The sequence below is a fragment of the Oncorhynchus tshawytscha genome, linkage group LG02, assembly GCF_018296145.1.
Source record: "Oncorhynchus tshawytscha isolate Ot180627B linkage group LG02, Otsh_v2.0, whole genome shotgun sequence".
NCBI lineage: Eukaryota > Metazoa > Chordata > Actinopteri > Salmoniformes > Salmonidae > Oncorhynchus > Oncorhynchus tshawytscha.
The window spans coordinates 63,826,953-63,841,209 of NC_056430.1; the positions used below are offsets into that span (position 1 = coordinate 63,826,953).

At 44.0% G+C, this 14,257-nt stretch overlaps 1 protein-coding gene across 1 annotated transcript in view; it reads left to right on the forward strand.

The window, feature by feature from the left end:
• Positions 1 to 14,257, forward strand: part of LOC112245816 (inactive rhomboid protein 2) — a 42,243-nt gene that overhangs the window by 7,959 nt on the left and 20,027 nt on the right. Inside the window, exon 2 of the mRNA XM_042302462.1 lies at positions 12,610 to 12,771. Within this exon, the coding sequence (XP_042158396.1) occupies positions 12,622 to 12,771 (150 nt within the window). The 5' untranslated portion in view covers positions 12,610 to 12,621. The remainder of the gene's footprint in view (positions 1 to 12,609; positions 12,772 to 14,257) is intronic.

Genomic DNA, 14,257 nt, shown 5'->3' on the forward strand with positions numbered 1-14,257 from the left:
CTGGCTCGTTGCGAACTGTGTGAAGACCATTTCTTCCTAAGAAAGACCGTAATTAATTTGCCAGAATTGTACATAATTATGACATAACATTGAAGGTTGTACAATGTAACTGCAATATTTAGACTTAGGGAGGCTACCCGGTAGATAAAATACGTAACGGTTCCGTATTTCACTGAAAGAATAAACGTTTTGCTTTCTAAATGATAGTTTCCCGATTTGACCATATTAATGACCTAAGGCTTGTATTTCTGTGTGTTATTATGTTATAATTAAGTCTATGATTTGATATTTGATAGAGCAGTCTGACTGAGCGGTGGTAGGCAGCAGCAGGCACTTTCGTGCGTTTGCCAGCAGCTCTTTATTGTGCTTCAAGCATTGAGCTGTTTATGACTTCAAGCCTATCAACTCCCGAGATTAGGAGTTGCCGATGTGAAATGGCTAGCTAGTTAGCGGGGTGCGTGCTAATAGCGTTTTAATTGGTGACGGCACTCGCTCTGAGACCTTGCAGTAGTTGTTCCCCATATTCTGCAAGGGCTGCGGCATTTGTGGAGCAATGAATAACGATGCTTCGAGGGTGGCTGTTTTCGACGTGTTCCTGGTTCGAGCCCAGGTAGATGCAAGGAGAGGGGCGGAAGCTATACTGTTACACTGGCAATACTAAAGTGCCTGTAAGAACGTCCAATAGTCAAAGGTATATGAAATACAAATGGAATAAAGAGAAATAGTCCTATAATTTAAAAAATAACTACAACCTAAAACTTCTTACCTGGGAATATTGAAGACTCATGTTAAAGGAACCACCAGCTGTCATACGTTCTCATGTTCTGAGCAAGGAACTTAAACGTTAGCTTTTTTACATGGCACATATTGCACTTTTACTTTCTTCTCCAACACTTTGTTTTTGCATTATTTAAACCAAATTGAACATGTTTCATTATTTATTTGAGACTAAATTGATTTTATTTATGTATTATATTAAGTTAAAATAAGTGTTAATTCAGTATTGTTGTAATATTCATTATTACAAAAAAATAAGTACATAAAAAAAATATGCCGATTAATCGGTATCAGCCTTTGCTGGTCATCCAATAATCGGTATCGGCGTTGAAAAATCATAATCGGTCGACCTCTTGCACAACCTTCAATGTTATGTCATAATTATGTAAAATTCTGGCAAATTAGTTACGGTCTTTCTTAGGAAGAAATGGTCTTCACACAGTTCGCAACGAGCCAGGCGGCCCAAACTGCTGCATATACCCTGACTCTGCTTGCATTGAATGCAAGAGAAGTGACACAATTTACCTAGTTAATATTGCCTGCTAACATGCAATTATTTTAACTAAATATGCAGGTTTTTGATTTTAAGAATTGCATTGATGTTTATGGTTTGGTACTTTTGTGCAACGATTGTGCTTTTTTTGCAAATGTTCTTTTGATAAACCGTCACCCGTTTGTCGAAGTTGAAGTAGGCTGTGATTCGATGGTAAATGAACAGGCACCACTTTGATTATATGCAATGCAGAACAAGCTAGTTAACTACACATGGTTGATGATATTACTAGGTTAACTAGTGATTATGTGAAGATTGATAGTTTTTCATAAGAAGTTTAATGCTAGCTAGCAACTTACCTTGGTCCTTTTGATGCTGCATTCACGTAACAGGTGGTCAGCCTGCCACGCAGTCTCCTCTGATTGCAATGTAGTCGTCCATAAGCGGCATCCAAAAAGGATGATTATCGATTTGTAATGAAATCGTCCCTAATTAATCAGCTATTCCGATTAATCGGTCGACCTCTAGTCATTACCACACACATTGTGGTTAGGTAGACAAGAGTAAGGGATGATTTCAGTTGCTACACTGATGTATTGATGCATTCTGAAGTTACTTTCCTACACAATTCGATTGGTTCACCCCCTGGTATGAAGAGATGACTGTCTTTGCTCGTTCTTCCATGCACGTTACATCTTGAATGCTATTGACATTTTGCACAATTCACACCAGTCCTTTTGAAATCTATTGAAGTCTGACATTTGTCAAGATCTCGAGTCTCTCGCAAGTCTCTCAAAGTTCTTGGTGGGTATTTATCTACTAAACTCACCAAAAAAAAGAAACTTCCCTTTATCAGGACTCTGTCTTTCAAAGATAATTCGTAAACATACAAATAACTTCACAGATCTTCATTGTAAAGGGTTTAAACACTGTTTCCCATGCTTGTTCAATGAACCATAAACAATTAATAAACACGCACCTGTGGAATGGTCGCTAAGACACTAACAGCTTACAGACGGTAGGCAATTAAGGTCACAGTTCTGAAAACTTAGGACACTAAAGAGGACTTTCTACTGACTCTGAAAAACACCAAAAGAAAGATGACAAGGGTCCCTGCTCATCTGCGTGAACATGCCTTAGGCATGCTGCAAGGAGGCATGAGGACTGCAGATGTGGCCAGGGCAATAAATTGCAATGTCTGTACTGTGAGATGTCTAAGACAGCGCTACATGGAGACAGGGAGGACCGCTGATCATCCTCGCTTTGGCAGACCACGTCTTACAACACCTGCACAGGATCGGTACATCCAAACATCAAACCTGCGGGACAGGTACAGGATGACAACAACTGCCCAAGTTACACCAGGAACACACAATCCCTCCATCAATGCTCAGACTGTCTGCAATAGGCTGAGAGAGGCTGGACTGAGGGCTTGTAGGCCTGTTGTAAAAGGCAGGTCCTCACCAGACATCACAAACCCATCGTCGCTGGACCAGACAGGACTGGCAAAAGTGCTCATCACCAACGAGTCGCGGTTTTGTCTCACCAGGGGTGATGGTCGGATTTGCGTTTATCATCGAAGGAATGAGCGTTACACCGAGGCCTGTACTCTGGGGTGGGATCGATTTGGAGGTGGAGGGTCCGTCATGGTCTGGGGCGGTGTGTCACAGCATAATCAAACTGAGCTTGTTGTCATTGCAGGCAGTCTCAGTGCTGTATGTTACAGGGAAGACATCCTCCCCCCTCATGTGGTACCCTTCCTGCAGGCTCATCCTGACATGACCCTCCATCCAGCATGACAATGCCACCAGCCATACTGCTCATTCTGTGTGTGATTTCCTGCAAGACAGGAATGTCAGTGTTCTGCCATGGCAAGCGAAGAGCCCGGATCTCAATCCCATTGAGCACTTCTGGGACCGGTTGGATCGGAGGGTGTGTGCTAGGGCCATTCCCCCCAGAAATGTCCGGGAACTTGCAGGTGCCTTGGTGGAAGAGTGGGGGTAACATCTCACAGCAAGAACTGGCAAATCTGGTGCGGTCCACGTGGAGGAGATGCACTGCAGTACAGATACTGACTGACTTTTGATTTTGACCCCCCCTTTGTTCAGGGACACATTATTCAATTTCTGTTAGTCACATCTGTGGAACCTTTTCAGTTTATGTCTCAGTGTTTGAATCTTATGTTCATACAACTATTTACACATGGTAAGTTTGCTGAAAATAAACGCGGTTGACAGTGAAAGGACGTTTATTTTTTTTGCTGAGTTTAGGTTCTGACTTGTGGTTCAAATGCTCTTTCAGGTTGCATTAATCAGGGTGGTAGAGAAGATGTTGCTGGTCACAGGATGTGGTGATGAGGCAGTCATCTGAAGGATGATTACTCTTTCACCCTGCTGTGAGTGGTTGGAGATAACAGAGACGCATCGTCAGGCAACACCCATTTCTGGAGGCGAGTCGAGCAGTACGTGTGAATGCTGTTCCACAGCTCCAAATGTGTGACAATTATGTCAATTGAGAAAATATGTGGTGATACAGTATTTAACTGGTTTCATTTATGTTATTTGTTTGAAACAGCTGTGCACTTTGAAATGTATACATTGTGGGTCAGGAGTTCGTGTTCACATTGAAGCAGTGATGTAGAATGTTGGATGCATTGTACAACTGAGAATGCTGAGCATCTGTACTGTACAGCTCTGCACAAGATGCCATTGAAGCTACACTATATTCTTCAGTGGATGTTGTCATGTATTTCACAGCAACAAGTGAAACTTCTGCATAGGTATCTAGTCTTAGAGAGTCTTAGCATAGAACACAAAGGAAGGTTAATTGGCAGTTGACGCACTTAAGCATGTAGCCATGTACAGTGCAAGTCAAAGGTTAGGACACACCTACTCATTCAATGGTTTTTCTTTATATTTACTATTTTCTACATTGTAGAATAATAGTGAAGACATCAAAACGCTGAAATAAAACATATTGAATCATGTAGTAACCAAAAAAAGTGTTAAACAAATCAAAATATATTTTATATTTTGAGATTCTTTGAAGTGGCCACCCTTTGCCTTGATGACAGCTTTGCACACTCTTGGCATTCTCTCAACCAGCTTAATGAGGAATACTTTTCCAACGGTCTTGAAGGAGTTGCTGAGCACTTGTTGGCTGCTTTTCCTTCACTATGCAATCCAACTCATCCCAAACCATCTCAATTGGGTTGAGGTCGGGTGATTATGGAGGCCAGGTCATCTGATGCAGCACCATCACTTTCCTCCAAATAGCTCTTACACAGCCTGGAGGTGTGTTTTGGGTCATTGTCCTGTTACAAAAAACAAATGATGGTCCCACTAAGAGCAAATCAGATGGGATGGCGTATTGCTGCAGAGTGCTCTGGTAGCCATGCTGGTTAAGTGTGCCTTGAATTCTAAATAAATCACTGACTGTGTCACCAGCAAAGCACCATCACACCTCCTCCATGCTTCACGGTGGGAACCACACATGCAGAGATCATCTGTTCACCTACTCTGCGTCTCACAAAGACACGGTGGTTGGAACCAAAAATCTCACATTTGGACTCATCAGAGCAAAGGACCGATTTTCACCGGTCTAATGTTCATTGCACATGTTTTTTTTGGCCCAAGCAAGTCTCTTCTTATTATTGGTGTCCTTTAGTAGTTGTTTCTTTGCAGCAATTTGAACATGAAGGCCTGATTGACGCAGTCTCCTCTGAACAGTTGATGTTGAGATGTCTGTTACTTGAGCTCTGTGAAGCATTTATTTGGGCTGCAATCTGAGGCTGGTAACTCTTGGTCTTCCTTTCCTGTGGCAGTCCTCATGAGAGCCTGTTTCATCATAGTGCTTGATGGTTTTTGCGACTGCTCTTGAAGAAACTTCCAAAGTTCTTGAAATTTTCAGCAGTGACTGACCTTCATGGCTTAAAGTAATGATGGACTGTTGTTTCTCTTTGCTTATTTGACCTGTTCTTGCCATAATTTGGGCTTGGTCTTTTACCAAATAGGGCTATCTTCTGTATACCACCCCTATCTTGTCACAACACAACTGATTGGCTCAAACTGATAAAGAAGGAAAGAAATTCCACAAATGAACTTTTAACAATGCACACCTGTTAACTGAAATGCATTCCAGGTGACTACGTCATGAAGCTGGTTGAGAGAATACAAAGAGCGTGCAAAGCTGTCATCAAGACAAAGGGTGGCTACTTTGAAGAATCTAAAATATGTTTTGACACTTTTTTTGATACTACATGATTCCATGTGTGTTATTTCATAATTTTGATGTCTTCGCTATTTTTCAAAATAGCACAGATAAAGAAAAACCCTGGAATGAGAAGGTGTGTCAACTTTTGACTGGTACTGTAGATCAACTCACCCGGGCTATACTGTACTTGGGCTGACATGTTCAACATTGAAGCCTATGACAGAAAGTGAAACATGACACCGACTGCCCTTGCCTTTGTCTATGTTTGGGAACTGGGCTCTAGGCCATTACCACTTCTAACTGTAACTAGCTATCACCGGGGGTAACCAAACCTAGGCATTTCTGAACCAGCACATTCCTGTCTGCCTGTGTCCAGGGCTATGGTGTGAGGTAGCAGTTGTGCTTGGCGTCATGCTAACATGCAACAGCAGCACTCTGTGGGCTATAGGGGCTTAGTGACAGTAACGCACTTTCGCAGGTGGACACACACTCGCACACACTTGTACAGGAACACACAGTGGCACCAAACACCAAGTATGGAGATGAAGCATTGACGCTAATGACTTAAGGCCAGGGTCATGTTCAGTAGGCACCAAACAAAAGAAACCAGACTGAAACAGGGAGGAACTACCTGGTGCTTGTCCTATAAGAAACTGTCATTTTAGTTTTCAGTTGCTAAATGTATTCTGGTGTGTGTCCTAATGAAAAGGACCCTGCTCTCAGTCATGACATCTTCAAGAGCCCCACTCTCAACACTGGCCCCAATAGTTTAGATTTCTTGAGTGGCTTGAAGTACACAGAGAGCGGGTGGAGAGAGAGAGAGAGAGAGAGACGGAGTGTGGGAGCTAGTGATATATTAGTCATGTGATAGGAGCACTGGTTGTCACCCTGGGTATATCACTACACGTTTGTGACTCACTACTGAGATGTGTGACTGGGTTGGGACTTGAAATTAGTGTGTACAAAACATTAAGAACACCTGCTCTTTCCATGACCGACTGACCACAGGCAGTTAGAAAAGCCAAGGCTAGCTTTTTCAAGCAGAAATTTGCTTCCTGCAACACTAACTCAAAAAAGTTCTAGGACACTGTAAAGTCCATGGAGAATAAGAACACCTCCTCCCAGCTGCCCACTGCACTGAAGATAGGAAACACTGTCACCACTGATAAATCCACCATAATTGAGAATTTCAATAAGCATTTTTCTACGGCTGGCCATGCTTTCCACCTGGCTACTCCTACCCCGGTCAACAGCACTGCACCCCCAACAGCAACTCGCCCAAGCCTTCCCCATTTCTCCTTCTCCCAAATCCATTCAGCTGATGTTCTGAAAGAGCTGCAAAATCTGGACCCCTACAAATCAGCCGGGCTAGACAATCTGGACCCTTTCTTTCTAAAATTATCTGCCGAAATTGTTGCCACCCCTATTACTAGCCTGTTCAACCTCTCTTTCGTGTCGTCTGAGATTCCCAAAGATTGGAAAGCAGCTGCGGTCATCCCCCTCTTCAAAGGGGGGACACTCTTGACCCAAACTGCTACAGACCTATATCTATCCTACCTTGCCTTTCTAAGGTCTTCGAAAGCCAAGTCAACAAACAGATAACCGACCATTTCGAATCTCACCATACCTTCTCTGCTATGCAATCTGGTTTCAGAGCTGGTCATGGGTGCACCTCAGCCACGCTCAAGGTCCTAAACGATATCTTAACCGCCATCGATAAGAAACATTACTGTGCAGCCGTATTCATTGATCTGGCCAAGGCTTTCGACTCTGTCAATCACCACATCCTCATCGGCAGACTCGACAGCCTTGGTTTCTCAAATGATTGCCTCGCCTGGTTCACCAACTACTTCTCTGACAGAGTTCAGTGTGTCAAATCGGAGGGTCTGCTGTCCGGAACTCTGGCAGTCTCTATGGGGGTGCCACAGGGTTCAATTCTTGGACCGACTCTCTTCTCTGTATACATCAATGAGGTCGCTCTTGCTGCTGGTGAGTCTGATCCACCTCTACGCAGACGACACCATTCTGTATACTTCCGGCCCTTCTTTGGACACTGTGTTAACAACCCTCCAGGCAAGCTTCAATGCCATACAACTCTCCTTCCGTGGCCTCCAACTGCTCTTAAATACAAGTAAAACTAAATGCATGCTCTTCAACCGATCGCTACCTGCACCTACCCGCCTGTCCAACATCACTACTCTGGACGGCTCTGACTTAGAATACGTGGACAACTACAAATACTTAGGTGTCTGGTTAGACTGTAAACTCTCCTTCCAGACCCATATCAAACATCTCCAATCCAAAGTTAAATCTAGAATTGGCTTCCTATTTCGCAACAAAGCATCCTTCACTCATGCTGCCAAACATACCCATGTAAAACTGACCATCCTACCAATCCTCGACTTTGGCGATGTCATTTACAAAATAGCCTCCAATACCCTACTCAACAAATTAGATGCAGTCTATCACAGTGCAATCCGTTTTATCACCAAAGCCCCATATACTACCCACCATTGCGACCTGTACGCTCTCGTTGGCTGGCCCTCGCTTCATACTCGTCGCCAAACCCACTGGCTCCATGTCATCTACAAGACCCTGCTAGGTAAAGTCCCCCCTTATCTCAGCTCGCTGGTCACCATAGCATCTCCCACCTGTAGCACACGCTCCAGCAGGTATATCTCTCTAGTCACCCCCAAAACCAATTCTTTCTTTGGCCGCCTCTCCTTCCAGTTCTCTGCTGCCAATGACTGGAACGAACTACAAAAATCTCTGAAACTGGAAACACTTATCTCCCTCACTAGCTTTAAGCACCAACTGTCAGAGCAGCGCACAGATTACTGCACCTGTACATAGCCCACCTATAATTTAGCCCAAACAACTACCTCTTTCTCAACTGTATTTAATTTTAAGAAATTTATTTATTTTGCTCCTTTGCACCCCATTATTTTTATTTCTACTTTGCACATTCTTCCATTGCAAAACTACCATTCCAGTGTTTTACTTGCTATATTGTATTTACTTTGCCACCATGGCCTTTTTTGCCTTTACCTCCCTTCTCACCTCATTTGCTCACATTGTATATAGACTTGTTTATACTGTATTATTGACTGTATGTTTGTTTTACTCCATGTGTAACTCTGTGTCGTTGTATCTGTCGAACTGCTTTGCTTTATCTTGGCCAGGTCGCAATTGTAAATGAGAACTTGTTCTCAACTTGCCTACCTGGTTAAATAAAGGTAAAATAAATAACAAATAAAAAAACCAGGTGAAAGCTATGATCCATTATTGATGTCATTTGTTAAATGCACTTCAATCAGTGTAGATGAAGGGGAGGAGACAGGTCAAAAAATGATTTTAAAGCCGTGAGACATGGATTGTGTATGTGTGTCATTCAGAGGGTGAATGGGAAATACAAAGATTTTTAGCGTGGTATGGTAGTAGGTGCCAGGTGCACTGGTTTGTGCCAAGAACAGCAACGCTGCTGGGTTTTTCACAATCAACAGTTTCCGTGTGTATCAAGAATGGTCCACCACCCAACTGTGGGAAGTATTGGAGTCAACGTGGGTCAGCGTCCTAGTGGAGTCCATGCCCCAACGAATTGAGGCTGTTCTGAGGACAAAAGGGGTGGGGGGTGCAACTCAATATTAGGAAGGTATTCTTAATGTTTTGTATCATCATGAGCTGTGTTGTCACAGTTTCTCTTCCAAGACTACTGTGACACCGAGTTCCCACTCACTTAAGATATTTGAGTGTCAGAGAGAGAGTGAGAGACTGGGAACTAACAATCTACAGTACTGTGCTCCGTGTGCTGGGAGTTAGTGTGGAAGCCTTGGGCTGTGTTGTCACGTCTGCTGTTCCCAGACTACTGTGTGTGTGTTAGACTCCCTCTGGACTAAGTTAATAATTATCAGAAATGTTCAGTATTGATCATTGGAAACATACCCTTATTCCACCAGCTAGTAGTTACTATGTTTTTCACTCTCCCTCTTTAATGATTGGGTACACGTTCAGTCAACATCTGAATGTACAACAACACAAAAGTCCCCCCCTGTGAGGAAATCAAAGTCCTGGAGCTGTTTTTTCCCTGGGGGACTGAAGATGATGATGTGCAATGTTCCAGTAGTGCCTGTAAATCACCTCTATGTTGCTCGGTAATCTGAAATGTATTTTGGCTGTGGAGGGGGAAAAAACTGACGCCACAATTTTATAAAAAAAACCCAACCCACATCGCAGGTCATTGACCTATTGTTATACAATCCAAGATATGTTGGCAAGACAACCAGGCTATTGGTATCTTATTGGCTTAGAAAAGGTGTTGACTGTTGTTCATGCTAGCAGTCACATAGGTATGGGCCTAATAGATGGAGCAAAACCCTCATTGTCATCAACGGGGTAATCTCAGTGAGCAATTTCAAAGCCCTTTGAGTTTTGGCTATCCTGGTTCCCCACCCTATATTATCTGTTATGGATGGTATTGATATTGATTGACTTATAATTGTTAAGATATGGATGAAGATATAGGATTAATATCACAAGGATATACATAAAGATAGGCAATCAAGTATGCAGATTACAGACCAGCAGAATATTATTTCCGTAGGCCCATGCATTTAGAATGAGACTCCCAATGAGACAATGTCAACAATGAGACTGATCTCTCTTTCTCCACTCTATCAAAACAACAACACCCTGACTCACTCCTTGACAGTCTCCCGATGGAAACGATAAAAGCGTTCTCCACATTGACAGACTGTGCGGTTTGTAAGTGTCTGCCACTAAAGCACGGCACCACACTGTTAAAACCCCTCCATTAGTGAAAGCCTTGGATATTTCATTATGTGCGACGGTGTGGGCCTGACCCGGTCCCATAGGAACATATAAGAGTTCTCCCATCCCCCAACCACTCTCCGTACTATTCTTGCCCCACAGCCAAAGACTTGATTGCCATTGACTTGAATGGTGTCCGATTTCCCTGCTGCTGCCGTTCCTGACGCTGACACCAAGGCCCTTTTTTTTTCTATCGATGTATAGCAACTCCAAGGCTTCAAGACCTTGACTAGATGGACACGTATGGCCAGGGAGAATACCGCTGTAGGAATATTGCAATCTTGCCTGCACTTGCCTAGGGAAATCTACAATGACACAGTTCAAAAAACCTGAAGAGTGAGGACTAATTGAGCTCCGAGTGGGTCCAGAGGCCGATGATGATTTCTAATGGAGACTTGAAGCTGGGGACAGGAAGGCATGATTATGGTTGTGGCCTTGAGCAGATAAGGAAGGTTTGCCTATGCACTGATACTGAATGTCTTTTTAGTTGAGTTTTAGTTTATTTGATCATTTAAAGGTACACCTACACAATGATGCACTTGATTTAAGAATCATCGAGGGTAAACACAAACGTTGACTTATTTTGGTCCTCAAGTAGCATCTCATTTAGAGATGAGGGACTCGGGCTTTCAGAGATAGTTGTTGCATGGTGTTACTGTATGTAAACACTTCATGATGGTCTTCCTGTGCACATGGCTTGGCAGTATATGTATACCAAATAAATACGTAGGGGAGTATATGTAGAATGAATTTTAATGCTAGCGATATCTCTCTCTCTCTCTCTCTTTCTCTGTAAAACAAAGTGTCCCAGAGGGTGTTTTCTATGAATGACGTGTTGCAGCCTACACCCCCACTAAGCACTGCCAAGTAACAAGCTATTGTCTCAGTCACCTCAGTCTCAACTTAACCTGACGCCATGCGTTCATTTCACCTCCTACCACGATGCTTCTATCCAATGCCTGGCTGGCGTCCTACAGACGAGGTCACAGCCCCTACAGAAAACCTGGTGTTAACTCATTCAGTGTAGCAGCCCACGAGAACCCTTTAAGTAACTGCATGTCAAGTAAGAATGATGGTACTAGTAGACCGACAAGTGTTTTGTGTGACGTCACTAAATTGCATAGAAGGGTTGCTAATGTAACTGATTTATGGGGTCTCGTCCAGGATCGCATCAAACTAACATGGAAAAAACACCTGCTGTTTTTCTAATTCATATCTGCTTGGGCAGGCAGTCAATGTTTTCCTTCAATAGATATTGTTATGTATGTGATGGAAAAGGCAGGTTTCTCTCTTGGGACCTACTGGGCCCCAGTAATATGGATATTGTTTACGTTGTGCCGGTCAGTGACTGTTACCCAAGAGTGGGGCTAGGCCAGGCTCCTATTCCCTCACATTGCTGGGTCTTGTTCATTAGGGCACGGAAAAGGAAAACGCTTTGCAACAGAAAACAAGAATGAGCGTTTCTTATTGGCCTAAACCTGGTAGTCCCTCCCTGTTTGGTGTGTAATGAACCTACCCTGGGGAATGAGACTCGGGTTATGCCTCTGTTGTGACGGAGTTATCTATCAGGATTTCTTACCTGCTTGACCCACTGACCCAGTCTACATATAGCGTGTGTATTTAAGACACAGTAGCATTGCCCAATGCGCACATACAGTATATATTGTTTAGCCTACATCTGTAGGGCTCTGAGGAAAGTTAGATGGAGATGTCCAGGTATTGTGTTTTATGGTGTTGGGACCACTGGACTCAGAGTGAGCTGCATTTGTGTGTGCTGTGGCGGGCTACTTTTGCTTTTTATGGTTTATCTGATAGGCTTTTACATGGAAAATGACGCTTCAACAAAAAGGGTGGTATTCAAATCCAGTGGTTTCCCTTCCCTCTTCACATGTGAAAGGTTATTTCAGCAGGGCAATGTGTACTTCTTGTTTGCAGATAGGAGTTCCTCTAGTAATTTGTCATTTGGCTAATATGTTTGTGTTAAAGTAGCTACTTCAGATAGTTCCTGAATGGTTCAAAGTGCCTGTCGGTGTTGTTTGCCTTTTCAGTAGGACGTGTCTGAGTAGGTCAGTCTTGTCTTTGTAAACCACATTTGGAACCACATTGGAACCACATTTGCTCAAGTTGAGAATGAAAGTGGAAGTTGAAGGCTACTGACAAAGAGGTGACATGAGTGAGGAAAGAAAGGGTCACAGCTGGTTTCACATCTCTTTTAGAGGGAAGAAAGAAATCAGAAATGCAAGTTTGAAGATTCCATCTCAAACATGCCATTCATCAATTTGACTTTCGTTTGCCCTCAGAACTCCGAAAGGATGGCGTCACAGGAAGGGGGGGAGCCGCCTCCTAACGGCAGCCAATCAGACAGCCGGTTGAAGAGCAAGAAGCCGCCCAGTCTGATCATAGCCATCCCTGCACCAGAGGAAGAAGAGAGGGTTGAAGAGGGAGATGAAACGGTCAAGCAGGTACTCCTTTTGACCTGATCTTTCCATTTTGACCCCTCTTTATGGAAACATGGTCTGTACTTGGAAAATGGCAGTTGATGCCCTGATGAAGGCCATTTCAATAGGAAAGGGAAGAATTGGCAAGCAAACTTTTACAGTTGGTAGTATAGTCAGGAGTTTCAGCCCCCCAACTGAAAACCTTTTTACTATAGAGGAGAATACTATCTTCCTTGCCTTCATATACAGTATGTCATTTCATTGGGGGAAGTCTGGCATTTGGGACAGCTGCTGGTGTCTATGGGCACTGGGCCAGCCATATCTCAATCAGCACCCCCCCCCCCCACTCATGCTAATGTTGCACTGTCACTCATGACTAGCTACACTATAGCAAAGCCGAGATATGCCCTGTTAACATTCCTGTCTTTACATTTTGGGCTTCATAAATAGGGCCAGGGTTTTTTCTGAACTGAACAAAATTGCCCCCAAAATCCAGATTTTTGTCCACCCTATAAGATCCATTAAACGGCCATTTGAAGCGAATCTGGTCCAATGTAGTCACATTAGCTAGTTTTTGGGTGCATGTATCCATTTTCCTGGTTAACTCACATCTCTTCACTGTCTCTGTCTGGCTGTATTGGTGCACCCCAGGGGACTCCTTCAGATGAAGTGGTTATTTTGCCCAAAACAATCTGCTCCATCACGCATGAAGAACTCCCTGTACCATTACTTGTCAAAAGTCATCAGTGTTAGGAGTCTGCCTGCAGAGAGGGTGTGTAGGAACGGGATGAGGGTGTGTGTGGGGGACGGTGGGTGGGTGAGTGTGTGAGGGAGAGTGCATGTGTGAGAACGTATGTGTGTGCACTGTCAATACGCAGGGGGTTTCCCCAACAAAGAGCCTCTGGTGGCAGGCTGGCTAGCTAAGCACACCCCCTGCTGGCTGACACACAGGCAGCTCATGTGTCTCTCACAATACTCCGTTGACCCCACAAGTCGTTAGCCAAGTCGCCTTTCAAGACATGAATGGGCTTTGAAAGAACATGCAATACAAAATGAAATAACATTACAATGGAACAAATCATTAAGCTTTAGGATGTTCTGGTGTTTCCCTAGTATCACTCGTATGACCCACTGACCCAGGCAATCTCAACCACACTGCTGCAATCTCAACCACACTGCACACTGCCCTAACCCATCTGGACAAGAGGAACACCTATGTGAGAATGCTGTTCATCGACTACAGCTCGGCATTCAACACCACAGGGCGGGGTCGAGACCCTGGGTCTCGACCCCGCCCTGTGCAACTGGGTACTGGACTTCCTGATGGGCCGCCCCCAGGTGGTGAGGGTAGGCAACAACATCTCCTCCCCGCTGATCCTCAACACTGGGGCCCCACAAGGGTGCGTTCTGAGCCCTCTCCTGTACTCCCTGTTCACCCACGACTGCGTGGCCACGCACGCCTCCAACTCAATCATCAAGTTTGCGGACGACACAACAGTGGTAGGCTTGA